This window comes from Salvelinus fontinalis, chromosome 32, assembly GCF_029448725.1.
Source record: "Salvelinus fontinalis isolate EN_2023a chromosome 32, ASM2944872v1, whole genome shotgun sequence".
NCBI lineage: Eukaryota > Metazoa > Chordata > Actinopteri > Salmoniformes > Salmonidae > Salvelinus > Salvelinus fontinalis.
The window spans coordinates 19,606,725-19,622,037 of record NC_074696.1 but is presented as its reverse complement, the minus strand read 5'-3'; the positions used below and the strand labels follow the sequence as shown (position 1 = coordinate 19,622,037).

The 15,313-nt window shown below is 44.0% G+C and overlaps 2 protein-coding genes and 1 pseudogene across 3 annotated transcripts; 2 read left to right on the top strand and 1 right to left on the bottom strand.

Annotated features, from left to right (window-relative positions):
- Positions 1-19: 19 nt before the first annotated feature.
- Positions 20-8,447, top strand: mterf3 (mitochondrial transcription termination factor 3). 2 transcript variants are annotated; one of them, XM_055893650.1, is made up of 8 exons: positions 20-161; positions 4,355-4,729; positions 4,864-5,016; positions 5,270-5,459; positions 6,019-6,166; positions 6,342-6,413; positions 6,481-6,642; positions 8,194-8,447. In XM_055893650.1, the coding sequence occupies exons 1-8, from the start codon at positions 35-37 to the stop codon at positions 8,386-8,388; spliced, it is 1,422 nt and encodes a 473-aa protein (XP_055749625.1). In that variant the 5' UTR covers positions 20-34; the 3' UTR covers positions 8,389-8,447. The 2 variants fall into 2 exon arrangements, with proteins under 2 accessions (XP_055749625.1, XP_055749626.1); XM_055893651.1 differs by having other exon boundaries at positions 152-241.
- A 269-nt stretch (positions 8,448-8,716) lies between these two features.
- Positions 8,717-10,844, top strand: LOC129830853 (cytochrome b-c1 complex subunit 7-like). The gene is made up of 4 exons (XM_055893652.1): positions 8,717-8,795; positions 9,500-9,568; positions 9,704-9,870; positions 10,643-10,844. Exons 1-4 carry the CDS (start codon positions 8,777-8,779, stop codon positions 10,718-10,720), a joined length of 333 nt encoding a protein of 110 aa, XP_055749627.1. The 5' UTR covers positions 8,717-8,776; the 3' UTR covers positions 10,721-10,844.
- Positions 10,845-10,922: 78 nt separating this feature from the next.
- On the bottom strand, positions 10,923-14,282 carry LOC129830527 (leucine-rich repeat-containing protein 14B-like; annotated as a pseudogene).
- Between the last annotated feature and the right edge of the window lie 1,031 nt (positions 14,283-15,313).

The window sequence follows — 15,313 nt, the reverse complement described above, 5'->3', positions numbered from 1 at the left end:
TATATTTTATTATTTGTAACATTAAAAATTCCCGATGAAAGAGGGAGTTTTTCTATCGGTCCCTCATAGGTTGTTTGAGCTGCCTTATTGCCTTGCTGTATTCCTATTTTGGTACAGCCAAAATAGGGACACTTCCGTAATCCTTCGGTCGGAGTGCACACGTGAGTAGATTGACATTGGCGCTATCTTGTTGTTTTTACGCCTGTTCAGGGGACATATTCATGGTTTGACCCATATTTTTGTAAGTTATTGCATGATGTCATCCATTTTGTACTAGCAAAAAACACTATTTATATCCGCTAGCTGGCTACCCCGTATGATTGTTCTACGCAATCTAGCTGGCCATTGCTGCTTCAATGAGACATACACTCTTTTAGCCAGCATTTCCAACCTGCTTGCTTACAGCTGCACTAGGGTCTGACAACATTGTTGTGTATATTAAGACACTGGAACCAGCGCGAGATATGGCTCAGAAAACATACCTCAATCCAGGGATGAGAAATGCGTTATATTCCGAATTATCCCAACTGTTACACTGAGAAGTTTGAACAACTGATAGTTTTGAAAGATATCCTCATGATAGGTAGCAAAAGCCACAGCAGCCATTTTGGAATGGCAGTGTCAGTCAATCAGCTCATTTGTTGTTCAACACCACATACCATCCCATAATGGATGCTGTTGCTACTGATAGCTAGAATGAAGACTAAACTGACAGCGTTTTAACTAAAGATATGAAACAAACAATCATATCAATAATAAAATATGAAATTCCAAGTTTATGCTTCAAAACCAGGTCTTTACAAGTTAAGAAAATATTTACAAAATAAACTGAAGTAAAAAAGTAACACAATACAATAACGAGGCTATATAGTATACATAGGGTGTACCGGTACAGAGTCAATGTGTGGGGGTACAGGTTAGTCGAGGTAATTTGTAGATGTAGGTAGGGGTAAAGTGACTATGCATAGATAATAAACAGCGAGTAGCAACAGTATAATAACAAGGTGGGGGGGGTCAATGTAAATAGTCCTGGTGGCTATTTGATTAATTGTTCAGCAGTCTTATGGCTTGCGGGTAGAAGCTGTTAAGGAGCCTTTTGAACCTAGACTTGGTGCTCCGGTATCAAATCAAATTTATTAATATAGCCCTTCTTACATCAGCTGATATCTCAAAGTGCTGTACAGAAACCCAGCCTAAATCCCCAAACAGTAAGCAATGCAGGTGTAGAAGCACGGTGGCTAGGAAAAACCCCCTAGAAAGGCCAAAACCTAGGAAGAAACCTAGAGAGGAACCAGGCTATGAGGGGTGGCCAGTCCTCTTCTATGCCGGGTGGAGAGGACCCGGCTGTGCCGGGTGGAGATTATAACAGAACATAGCCAAGATGTTCATAAATGACCAGCGTGGTCAAATAATAATAATCACAGTAGTTGTAGAGGGTGCAGCAAGTCAGCACCTCAGGAGTAAATGTCAGTTGGCTTTTCATAGCCGATCATTAAGAGTATCTCTACCGCTCCTGCAGTCTCTAGAGAGTTGAAAACAGCAGGTCTGGGACAGGTAACATGTCCGGTGAACAGGTCAGGGTTCCTTAGCCGCAGGCAGAACAGTTGAAACTGGAGCAGCAGCACGGCCAGGTGACTGGGGACAACAAGGAGTCATCATACCAGGTCGTCCTGAGGCATGGTCCTAGGGCTCAGGTCCTCCGAGAGAAAGAGAGCATACTTAAATTCACACAGGACACCGGATAAGACAGGAGAAGTACTCCAGATATAACAAACTGACCCTAGCCCATCGACACATAAACTACTGCAGCATAAATACTGGAGGCTGTGACAGGAGGGGTCAGGAGACACTGTGGCCCCATCCGACGATACCCCCGGACAGGGCCAAACAGGAAGGAAATAACCCCACCCACTTTGCCGAAGCACAGCCCCCACACCACTAGAGGGATACCTTCAACCACCAACTTACCATCCTGAGACAAGGCCGAGTATAGCCCACAAAGATCTCCGCCACGGCACAACCCAAGGGGGGGGCGCCAACCCAGACAGGAAGATCATGTCAGTGACTCAACCCACTCAAGTGACGCACCCCTCCTAGGGACGGCATGAAAGAGCACCAGTAAGCCAGTGACTCAGCCCCTGTAATAGGGTTAGAGGCAGAGAATCCCAGTGGAGAGAGGGGAACCGGCCAGGCAGAGACAGCAAGGACGGTTCGTTGCTCCAGAGCTTTTCCGTTCACCTTCACACTCCTGGGCCAGACTACACTCAATCATAGGACCTACTGAAGAGATGAGTCTTTAATAAAGACTTAAAAGTTGAGACCGAGTCTGCGTCTCTCACATGGGTAGGCAGACCATTCCATAAAAATGGAGATCTATAGGAGAAAGCCCTGCCTCCAGCTGTTTGCTTAGAAATTCTAGGGACAATTAGGAGGCCTGCGTCTTGTGACTGTAGCGTACGTGTAGGTATGTACGTGTAGGTATGACCAACTCGGAAAGATAGGTAGGAGCAAGCCCATGTAACGCTTTATAGGTTAACAGTAAAACCTTGAATTCAGCCCTTGCCTTAACAGGAAGCCAGTGTAGGGTACCACTTGCCGTGTGGTAGCAGAGAGAACAGTCTATGACTTGGGTGACTGGAGTCTGACAGTTTTTTGGGCCTTCCTTGGCCACCAGCTAGTATATAGGTCCTGGATGGTAGGAAGCTTGGCCCCAGTAATGTACTGAGCTGTTCGCACTACCTTCTGTAGCGCCTTATGGTCGGATGTCGAGCAGAACCTTTTAAGGACCTGGGGACCCATGCCAAATCTTTTCAGTCTCCTGAGGGGTAAAAGGTATTGTCGTGCCCTCTTCACGATTGTCTTGGTGTGTTTGGACCATAATAGTTTGTTGGTAATGTGGACACCAAGGAACTTGAAACTCTCAACCCGTTCCACTATAACCCCTTCGATGTGAATGGGGGCATGTTCGGCCCTCCTTTTCATGTAGTCGACAATCAGCTCCTTTGTCTTGCTGAGGGAGAGGTTGTTGTCCTGGAACCGCACTGCCAGGTCTCTGACCTCTCTATAGGCTGTCTCATTGTTGTCGGTAATCAGACCTACCACTGTTGTGTCGTCAGCAAACTTAATGATGATGTTGGAGTCGTGCTTGACCATGCACAAGCTCACAAAACCGGGCCGCCGAGTGATGAAGCGTGTAGCAACACTCACTATCGAGTTCCAAACTGCATCTAGAAGCAACGTCAGCACAAGAACTGTTCGTCGGGAGCTTCATGAAATGGGTTTCCGTGGCCGAGCATCTGCACACAAGCCTAAGATCTCTGGAGTGATGAATCACACTTCACCATCTGGCCGTCCAACGAAACAAATCTGGGTTTGGCGGATGCCAGGAGAACTCTACCTCCCCGAATGCATAGTGCCAGCTGTAAAGTTTGGTGGTGGAGGAATAATGTTCTGGGTCTGTTTTTATGGTTCGGGCTAGGCCCCTTAGTTCCAGTGATGGGAAATCTTAACTCTACATTATACAATGACATTCTAGACTATTCTGTGCTTCCAACTTTGTGGCAACAGTTTGGGGATGGCCCTTTCCTGTTTCAGCATGACAATGCCCCTGTGCATAAAGCAAGGTCCATACAAAAGTGAATGATGGCAGTGTGACAAATGGCTTATTTGCATATAGGCCTACTATACCTCTGATTGGCTATGGCACACCGGTCTGCGTAGGTTCTGGACAAGACAGATGTTTATTTACTGCAGTGTCTATTAATTGTCCAAACGCACAGCCGCTTTCCCATTCTATATTGCAATCGAATTTTCACAAATGCCTTATAGGTCATTTTCAAAAATTTTATGCATTTATGAAAACATTAAAATGACCATATCTAAGTGCTCGCTTTTTCAGAAAATGTTTAATAAAGATGTCATTCTTCCTGGAGTTTATATGAACAGATTTTAATAAGATTCCATGTTGCTAAAACGCTGTCAGTTCCCATTTAGTAGTCGTTCCATATTCTCGGTGTAACAATAATTCGGATTAGAACTAATATCTCATCCCTGGATTGAGGTATGTTTACTGAGCCATATCTTGCGCTGGCTCCGCGGTGTCTTAATATACACAGGGTAGGCTGTCCATCCATAGTGCAGTTGTGAGTTAGTGGGTCGGATCTGCTGGCTAGCCCCTTATTCATTGTTTATAATCTATTGGTTGATTCTTTACTCAACAACACCCATCCCCATCATTCAAGCTCAATTAAAAATTCATAGCAGTGGCTAAAGTACTTGCATGATGGTGTGTTCTTGTTACATTCAATGTACAGACCCCCTTCTCATGTCACAATGTCCTGTGTTTTTATTACAGATTTCTACATGGCTTTAACCTGTATCCAGCATTGTCAGAAATGCACCAGTTTACTGAGGTCAAGGAGTGTTGGTATCATCACCCTTCAGTATTCCACAGATGCCCAGCATTGGCCTGCAGCCCTCTGGAATTCTTTCATTGTTCCAGTCTTGCCCTCTGTGCTCCAGAGAAGTCCGAATCCATCTCAGACGCGAGAGAGATGGAATCTAGGAGTGCGGAGTTACTGTGAATCTCATGATAAGGTCCAACCATCTCAAATGAAACACAGGAATACTCATGAGTTACCTGGGACTGATATGGTGTCATATCAGAATCCTCTCTCCCATCAACTCATAGATGGAGGGATGCTTCTGAAGGAGTGGCAGACAGCTTTAGGTACTAATGCCACCCTTGTGTGTACACACACACACAGACACACACACACACACACACACACACACACACACACACACACACACACACACACACACACAGTGGTCATTTCTACCTAATATTTTTGTCCTCTCCAGATTTGGATGATGCCCAAGGCCACTCTGCATTAGAGGAGATCAGTCATGAGGAGGCAGTTCGTATGGACATCCCAGCTGCCCTGCCTCCTGTCTCCATCTCCCTGAAAGACTATGTCAACGAGTCAGAGACGCTTGGAAAGCTTGTACAGCTAGGTAGGTTGGGTCCATTTAGGGTTTATATCTGATTAGCCATTATTCCCTCACTGTCTAATGTACAAGAGCAATAGATGTCATGTATATCTATGTCTCTGGATCGTATTCACTAGGCATCAAACTGAAGTAAATGGGGAGGGACTACCAGAGCCCAAAAATAAACACTTGCTTTTGATTTCCACTGCAGAGCATTTATATACGCTGTGCACTAATGAATGTGACACTGGTGTTAACCCTTCGGTTCCCTCTTCAGGTGTTCAGCTATGGAAACTGGAGCAGAGGCCTAACGTGAGTTCCATGTTGCTGAGGCTAGACTTCCAGACAGACGTGACCCCACGGCTGGTCTTCCTGAAGCAGCTGGGAGTGGAGGATTCTCGCCTGGGTTATCTGATCAGCCACAACCCCTTCATCCTCACAGAGAGCCTGGAGAACCTGCAGGCCAGGTACCAGAGTTGAGGGGATGGTTGTTGTATTGGCAGGTTACATTTTCTACAGTCAGCAACACACAGGGTTGACTATTGTAATGGACATTTTAAATTGTGTGTCCATGTAACTAACCTTGTGAAACTGTCCTATTATAATCTACTGCTCTTCTGAGTATAATTATGTATTGCAAACCAGCTTGCTCCTGTGTCCTTATAACTATAAAGAAAGGAAAACTGAAATTCCTGCCCAAGAACAGGAAACTATAAAGATATGTGCTTATCACACAATGCTTCGGAATTCAGACTGTCTACACTGAGCTGTATAACTCTGTTCCCTCTGAGCTCAGAAATAATCTTAGTTTTACTTGGACTCCAGAAGATCCTTATTTTATAATATTCACCACACTATCTTAGGGACAGAGAGTAAACTTGGTGTTTCCAACTGATATACCCGTTTTATCTCTTGTCGGTCAGCTTCAGTTCTTATAGAACTATGACAGGTGATACATTTCATTGTTACATTATTTACAAATAATCTGTAGTATAAAATGAGGTAATAATCTCTCTTTCACATTAGGGTGGCATATCTTAGGTCCAAAAAGTTCAGCGCAGAGTCTGTGGCCTCCATGGTGTCCAGAGCTCCGTACCTGCTGAACTTCAGTGTGAAGAGGATGGACAACCGCCTTGGATTCTACCAACAGCACTTAGGTCTTAGTGCTCAGAAGGTCAGGTCTGAATTGAGTAAACAATTAAATGTAAAAGTCGTGTAAGGATTGACCAGAGACAACAGCAATTGGTCACATTATGTCCCACTAAATTTGTGAACATTATTCACACCCCAAATTACAGACAGTAAGATAATGCATAAGATCATTTCACCCATACATTCGTATCTTTCAGACACGGGATGTTGTGGCTCGCCTTCCCAGACTTTTGTGTGGGAGCTTGGAGCCAGTTAAGGAGAATCTTAAGGTATGAAAACAAACGCTATTAAACATTAACTGTGATTCATTCTCAGAATCCGTCTTTTTCATCCTAGATATGCAAACTGGAGATGGGGTTTCGTGAAAATGAGCTCCAGCACATTGTCACTGTAATCCCCAAAGTTCTTACTGCTAACAAGAGGAAACTGACCCAGATATTTGACTACATCCACAACACCATGAACATACCCCATGGCCTGATTGTAAAGTTCCCACAGGTAAGCTATTTTATTATTATTTTATTTCACCTTTATTTAACCAGGTAGGCAAGTTGAGAACAAGTTCTCATTTACAACTGCGACCCGGCCAAGATAAAGCAAAGCAGTTCGACACATACAACAACAGAGTTACACATGGAGTAAACAAACACAGTCAATAATACAGTAGAAAAATAGGTCTAAATACAATGTGAGCAAATGAGGTGAGATAAGGGAGGTAGGGCAATAAATAGGCCATGGTGGCGAAGTAAATACAATATAGCAATTAAAACACTGGAATGGTAGATTTGCAGTAGATGAATGTGCAAAGTAGAAATACTGGGGTGCAAAGGAGCAAGATAAATAAAATAAATACAGTAGGAGATAAGGTAGTTGTTTGGGCTATTTATAGATGGGCTATGTACAGGTGCAGTGATCTGTGAGCTGCTCTGACAGCTGGTGCTTAAAGTTAGTGAGGGAGTATACTGTCTCCAGTTTCAGAGATTTTTGTAGTTCGTTCCAGTCATTGGCAGCAGAGAACTGGAAGGAGAGGCGGCCAAAGGAGGAATTGGCTTTGGGCGTGACCAGAGAGATATACCTGCTGGAGCGCGTGCTACGGGTGGGTGCTTCTATGGTGACCAGCGAGCTGAGATAAGGGGGGACTTTACCTAGCAGGGTCTTGTAGATGACCTGGAGCCAGTGGGTTTGGCGACGAGTATGAAGCGAGGGCCAGCCAACGAGAGCGTACAGGTCTTAGTGGTGGGTAGTATATGGGGCTTTGGTGACAAAACGGATGGCACTGTGATAGACTGCATCCAATTTGTTGGGTAGGGTGTTGGAGGCTATTTTGTAAATGACATCGTCAAAGTCGAGGATCGGTAGGATAGTCAGTTTTACGAGGGTATGTTTGGCAGCATGAGTGAAGGATGCTTTGTTGCGAAATAGGAAGCCAATTCTAGATTTAACTTTGGATTGGAGATGTTTGATGTGAGTCTGGAAGGAGAGTTTACAGTCTAACCAGACGCCTAGGTATTTGTAGTTGTCCACATATTCTAAGTCAGAACCGTCCAGAGTAGTGATGCTGGACGGGCGGGCAGGTGCAGGCAGCGATCGGTTGCATTTAGTTTTACTTGTATTTAAGAGCAGTTGGAGGCCACGGAAGGAGAGTTGTATGGCATTGAAGCTCGTCTGGAGGGTTGTTAACACAGTGTCCAAAGAAGGGCCAGATGTATACAGAATGGTGTCATCTGCGTAGAGGTGGATCAGAGACTCACCAGCAGCAAGAGCGACATCATTGATGTATACAGAGAAGAGAGTCGGCCCAATAATTGAACCCTGTGGCACCCCCATAGAGACTAAATTCAAAAGGCACTCGCACATCTGAGCAATCTTATTTGCAGGTGCATGGCAACAGTTGAACAAGATGAAGGAAAAAGTTAACCGCACACTGCTCTTGATAGTATCACTGATTTTTAATAAGCTTAATTACGTCACGTAAGCTTTATACATGTCACAGATTCAGTTAACTTGTCAGACAATAGGTGATAGACTTGCTATCTGTCCTCTCTACAGGTCCTGAATGCAAAGTACCTTCGTATCAAAGAAAGACACCTGTTCCTGCAATACCTGGATAGGGCTCAGTATGACCCTGCCAAGCCTAACTACATCTGTCTGGACAAGCTAGTCTCCCTGCCAGATGAGGCCTACTGCACTGAAGTGGCATCAGCCACACTAAAGGACTTTGAACTGTTTCAGAAGACAATGTAATTGATAAAACACTACAGTTTCTGTATATGTGTGTTATGTGAATAAATATGTTGAAGATATTCTACAATTGAATATTGCTGTTTAATATTGAACTGGTTGAATGAGCCGATGAGCATGTTTGTACCAAGATGTACCAGAAGAGGGCCACATTTCGACACATTGTTGAGATTTTGGATGAAACTGAACTGGACCTTTGATAAATGTAGCTAGCCTTCTTCATAAGGACTAACGTGTAAATATATAAATGGAAAAATAGCGAGGATAATTTCAATTCGTGTGATAATTAAATTCTTACATTTTGTGCAAAGTTGCGCAACCGCGGATGACCTCTTTCTCAGGACGTCATTTTACCCACAATTCCACTCAAACTTTTTTTAGACAGAACAACATGGCGTCGAGGGCACCAGGTAAATACAACCACCCGTCTTTTAAGCATTTCTTTACCCGTAAATCGAGATGATACATTGTAGATATTGTTGAGTGTCGGGGATATTGATTTGTGAAAACACCAATACGATGCGGAGTGTTTTGGTGTGTTCAAATCCATGTTTTTAAGGACTTTCTGGTGTCCTCTGTGTCCCCGCGAAAGGCAAGAAGTATGTTGTTAGCTAGCTATGGCAAATTATGGAAATCTGGTTTGTGCCAGTGACATATTGCGCTTTTAAATTAAATGTATGCCAGTTGGCTAATGGTTTGGTAAAACAGTACTATAACAGTTATAATAATCTTCTATGGTCTGATCAACCTTCTAACGCCACGCCAGTGCAACTTGATTATCTAACAGCATCTAACGTTAGTCCCCACCTAGTTAGTAATATGTAGGTCATGTGATTTACTAGCAATCTATCCACTTATCCAGCACAAATGTAATATTTGCATTTTGAGTGCACTTCTAAGGTCGTCCAAATAATACTACTGTCAAATCCTCCCTCCAGTCCCTACTTCTATAATTCACTAATTTCTAGTGGATCCACTCGTGTCTTTTTAGATTCATGGAAACATTATTGGGTGTCTCGTTGCTTTTGTGCTACAGTGATTGCAACTGGATTTTAAGCTGTTTTAGTGAATAATCTTGTTGACATACAAATTACTCTTCTGGTATCCCCCACAGCAACTACAGGCAGACTCCTGGTCAGCTTTCGTAAATGGTACTACAATGCTGCTGGATTCAACAAAATTGGTAACTCTTGGGAGTCTTAATGTTTTTTTATTCTATTTGGGGCCATCTCTGAGTCTTAAGACTAATTAATGTACTCAGTCTTAAACATCTAGAATCTTCAGTTAGATCTCGCCTTGTGGATATTTTTGGTTCCAGGTCTGATGCGTGATGACACAATCCATGAGGATAGCGACGTGAAAGAGGCCCTGCGGCGTCTCCCAGAGAAAGTGTACAACGACAGGATGTTCAGGCTCAAGAGAGCCCTGGACCTCTCCATGAAGCAGGCGGTTCTCCCCAAGGAACAGCGGACTCAATATGAGGAGGTACAGCAGACCTGGGCTCAAATGTCATTTGAAATCATTTCAAGTACTTTGTGTTTGATCAACCTTGCCTGGTTTAATGGACTAATAAAATGGTCCTAAAACGGCAAACTCCACTCATCTGGCACTCCAGGCAGGCTAACGCAAACGCTAAAGTATTTGAAATCATTCAAATAATATTTGAACTGAGGTACAGTGCATATAGTCTCACACATTAGTTTGTACAGAAATGGCTTTGCGCTGCCACTGGAAAAATGGAAGATGTCCAAAGTTTCATAGCAGTTGATGCTATAGTGAAGAGGTAATCAACTCCTGGAGTTCTGTTCTACCTGATAATTAATTGCACTCACCTGGTGTCCCAGGTCTGAATCAGTCCCTGATTAGAGGGGAACAATTAAACGCTATGGAACTGGCTTTGAGGTTCAGAGTTGAGGGTTATAGTGTTTTTGCCCTTCATGTCTTTGGAATGAAGGGCAAAGTCTAGCCTCTGAGGCTAAGGTGGAGATATTGTTACTATATATTGATAGTGCTAAACTAATTGAAGAATCAATGAAGCAAGTAGGAGAATTGATTTAACTATTAGATTATGAAGCAAGTAGGAGTAGAGACTAAAGGTTGGATTGGAATTGGGCAATAGTTGAGTTGGGAGATGCCTATAAAGCTGTTTAATGTTGAAAAATGACATTACAGTATACTAAAAACCACATCAGGTAGAGTTGGTGGAAGAAAGTTGACAGAACTAATGTTTTGTTTTTGTTTGACCTTTTTTCTGCAGGACGTACATTACCTGGAGCCTTACCTGAAAGAGGTCATCCGTGAGAGGAAAGAGGTTGAGGAGTGGTCGAAGAAATGAAATGGACGTGGAGGGCTGATGTTCCTTCTGTTTGGTCTGGTGAATGGTTGTCCTCTGTAATATTTAAAATAAAGTGTACCCTGTGGGAAGACTGCTTAATAAAAATATAAAATTTTGGAAAAGATGTACAAGTGTGGAGAGTTTAAGAAGCATTGCAAGATAGCTTTTGGGTTAAGATGTGAACCAGGATGTTGATCACCACAGTAATGTTTATTTATAATGAATCCACTTTAATCCCACATTTTACACTTTTGTAAAATTGAATTTTCATTCCATTTTCATAATATACAAGGAAACATCTAAACCAGAATATATATTTATATATACAGTACATGTAAATACATGTTTGGTATACAAGTAGTACTTGTATACCAATGCATTACTCTGCCATTCATGAATGGAAGGCGGAAATAACAATTGACTAAACTATAATCAAAAGGCAGTTGCATGTTTAAAAAATCTTGTGATAATGGAGCAATACATTTGTCAAAATTTGTTGCAAGTATTTATGAATCAGTACATATGGGTGGATATAAAACAAAGTTTTTCAAGGCCTTAAGCATCCCAATACGCTAAAGTTGTCTCCTTTTTATTTGCACTAATTTCTTAGACGTCTTTGGATAAGTGGAAATGAAATGTTGCAAGCCACAATAGACGATTGAGAAAGATGAACCCTTTGTATTGCACACACCCTTGATCTATCAACCCTCTCTTTCCCACCATCTGGTATGGTATTCTACCTGAACTTCAATCTACCTCTGGATCTCCTGTTGTCCATGATCTAAATGGTATTAAAGTTTCCAATGACGCTGTTGAAGGATTTCACCATGGACACCCCCAGTTCCTTACTGGTCTAATTGATATCTGCGTCATAAACGCCCAACGGGGGTGACTACCTCCACGTTCCCCACCCCCTGAAGGATCCCCATCAGTTGACCGCCTGGAACATCTCCCTGTTGTACTGCAGCAGGACCGTCTCATCCAAGGGGTAGGTGACATCCTCAGGTTAGCAGTCCCGGGGTACTGGCAGCTCCAAATACCTCAGGTCTGGGAACCCAGCGGCCAGAGTCGAGAAGAGGTGGCGAAGGGCCGTGGCACTCAGAGGGTTGCCCAGTATCTTCAGGATGTCCATGTGTTCATCCTCCTGGGTGAGGGTGGCGGGGAAGAGGCCGCACACGTCGTGACCATTATGTCCAGACTGACCAGGTTCTCACTTTGCAGGCTGTTGGCCAGATAGGCCATGTCCACACAGTTCAGGTTACAGTTGGCCAGCTCCAGGCATTTCAGTGGGGTGGTCAGGGGGCTCTGAACAAGGCCAAAGAGTCACAAATGTATTGTATTCAATTTTCACAATTTTGCTATATCACTTGTGCATGCTTGCAATGTGTGTCTGGGTGTGCGCCTCACTTCACGCAAGCTTGACAAAAAACTAAGCCAATATGAAATCTTTACGATGCATGCCTAATTAATGGACAGTGCAGGTGTCTGCTTGTTGTTTTGGGGCATGACCTCAGTGCTATTTCAAAGTCAGCTGTAAATGACACCCTATTCACTTTTAAGTGCACTACTTTCTACCAGGGTCCAAAAGTTTTCTGGTCAAAAGTAGTACACTATATAGGAAATAGGGTGCGATTTGGGAAGCCAACAATATCAACCATTAAGTGTTCCCTGGTTTCTGGCCAACCTGCAGATTTAGCAGCAGGCAGCTGTCTACATTCTCCTCCACAGCCAAGCAACAAAAACAAAATGCAACTGAGTACCGGAAACTGAGTACTGCGAACTGCAGCCCCCATGCTATGATATTACACAGTGGAAATGCATCAGCTTGAATAGACATCCCCAAAGCTATATATACAGTAGACATCAATACCTTCTACCCATGCACACACACACACTCTCTCCCCACACAGAGGTGAGCCTCTAACCTTAGCAGTCTTCGCAGGTGTCTGATGAAGGTGCAGAAGCCCATGTAGAGCTCTGTCAGCTCAGTCAGCCAGCTCAGCAGATCGCCAATGGTCGCGAGCAGGTCATCTTCATCCGAGCCCAACCTTCGCATGTCCATCACCTCGGGCAGCATCAGGGACTACAGCTGGGGGAATTCTATCCGGGACAACAGAAACTCCAGTTGCGGGGCCTCCTGGTGAACATTATGGACCATTTGTAGTCTCCTCATGGCCTCCGGTTGGGCCACACGCAGCACATAGAACAGCTGTTTCAGGACCAGGGAGTTGGCTCAGGACCTGACAAAGCGCAGCTTCAAGGGGCAGTGACGGAGTAGCAGGAAGGCCTGGGCCACCACCTTGTAGTTCCGCCCGGTGACAAAGCCATTCAGGCGCACGTCCACCAAGGTCTCGAGGGCTGAGGGTGCAGCGTCGCCCGCCTGGATGGCCACCATGACTTCGTAGCACATGCAGGTGCAGGCCCACCGAGCCAGAGTGGATCCACAGGCGCAGGTATGGTACTCTGTGTTCTTCAGCCCAGTCAGGTCCACCATACGGAGGGTCTCGGTTGGCCGCAGCATGCAGGACTGGAGATGGAACAGATAGAGATAGAACATAACTGTTTATTGCCATCAAATGGGAATGTGTCTTACAAATCAAAGTTATAGGCCCTTATATGATGTAAGGTGACATTGTGACCTTGTATTGCCCCAGTGGCAACTCAAGTAACTACAAACACATTGAGACTTGAAGCAAAACAAAAAACGTGTCACATTGTCCAAGATCCTGTGCCTCAGTTCACAAGCAGCATTTTTGACCAGTGACAGATTGCGCCTCTAAACACAACACCAGAACACACAGTTAGCCTACTTTCAGCCCAGTCAACAGAGCCATCTAGGCACTGCCGGCAGGTGCAGGAGATCCTCCTGGCAGTCTACCGTCCTCCCCAGGAGCCTTTGCAGGTTAAGCTCGTGCAGAGGCAGATTTGGACCAGGTCGTGGAGGAGGAAGGCCTTCTCGTGCAGGTAGCAGGCATTGAAGAGGAGCGGGTAGAGATTGAACAACAAACAGCTAAGGTTCTCCATGGCGCTCGGGTCACTCTAAGCGAAGCCCTCGGCAGAAAGAAACGTCAGGCTCTTCGTGGCTCTCTCTTCTCTGTTCTGTCCTCGAGGTCTGGGTCTTGAAGTGTTAGGATCAACCAATCAGCCCTTGTGACTGGATGTGTTTTTGTTGTTGCTCTCTCCCCGACTGTCTCTCTGTCTGTTGATTCTTTGTCTTTGCTAGTACTGTATATCTGTCTGAACCTCGTTTGCTGTGGTATCGCGTGGCGAAAGAGTGGCTTGGCGCGTGAATTAGATGAGTAGGAGGGCTATTTTTTAGAAACAGCCGTCTCATTCCCTTCGCCTCTCGAATGGGTTATCTATTTGCATCTTTCACCAAGGGGCAGAGCAGAAACAACCTTTTCCTACTGCTTACAAAATTAGGTCCAATCTCCCTCCATACCATCAACATTGAAAAGACCTGTTTATGCAAGAAAGCTATATATAGATGCTAGTGACAACAATAACAGTAAAGCAATGTAGACAATCATAGCATGTACGTTGTACAGGGTAACATTGGCATCATGCCCACACTGAAATGATAGATTTACTGAAGGCTTAGATGTTAATCAAGACCAAAGCAGTGGCGGATCAGATATCATAATGTACTAGCCTAACATGACTGGTTATGAAAACATTATGCATTTGATGAGAGTACTCTGGAACACCCAGAGTGTTGTAAATATACTGAACAAAAATATAAAAGTGTTGGTCCCATGTTTCATGAGTTGAAATAAAAGATCCCAGAAATGTTCCATATGCACAAAAAGCTTCTTCCTCTACAATGTTGTGTACAAATTTGTTTAAATTCCTGTTAGTGAACATTTCTCCTTTGCCAAGGTAACTCATAATTCACCTGACAGGTGTGGCATATCCAGAAGCTGATTAAACAGCATGATCATTTCACAGGTGCACATTGTGCTGGGGACAATCAAAGGCCACTCTAAAAGGTCCTGCATCTCAGTGCTAGAGCTGTCACCACAGACCCTGGTTCGATTCCAGGCTGTATCACAACCGGCTGTGATTCCCATAGTCCCATAGGGCGGCGCACAATTGGCCCAGGGCCGTCCGGGTTAGGGTTTGGCTGGGGTAGGCTGTCATTGTAAATAAGAATTTGTTCTTAACTGACTTGCCTAGTTAAATAAAGGTTCCATAAAAAATGTGCAGTTTTGTCACACAACATATGTCTCAAGTTTTGAGAGAGATCCAATTGGCAAGTTGACTGCAGGAATGTCTACCAGAGCTGTTGCCAGAGAACTCTACCATAAGCTGCCTCCAATGTCGTTTTAGAGAATTTGGCAGTACTTACAACCGGTCTTACAACCGCAGACCACGTGTGGTCACACCAGATACTGAATGATTTTCTGATTCACCCCCCTACCTTTTATATTTAAGGTATCTGTGACCAACAGATGCATATCTGTATTCCCAGTCATTTTAAATCCATAGATTATAGCCTAATCAATTTATTTAAATTGACTGATTTCCTTATATGAACTGTAACTCAGTAAAATCTTTGAAATTGTTGCATGTTGCGTTTACATTTTTGTTCAG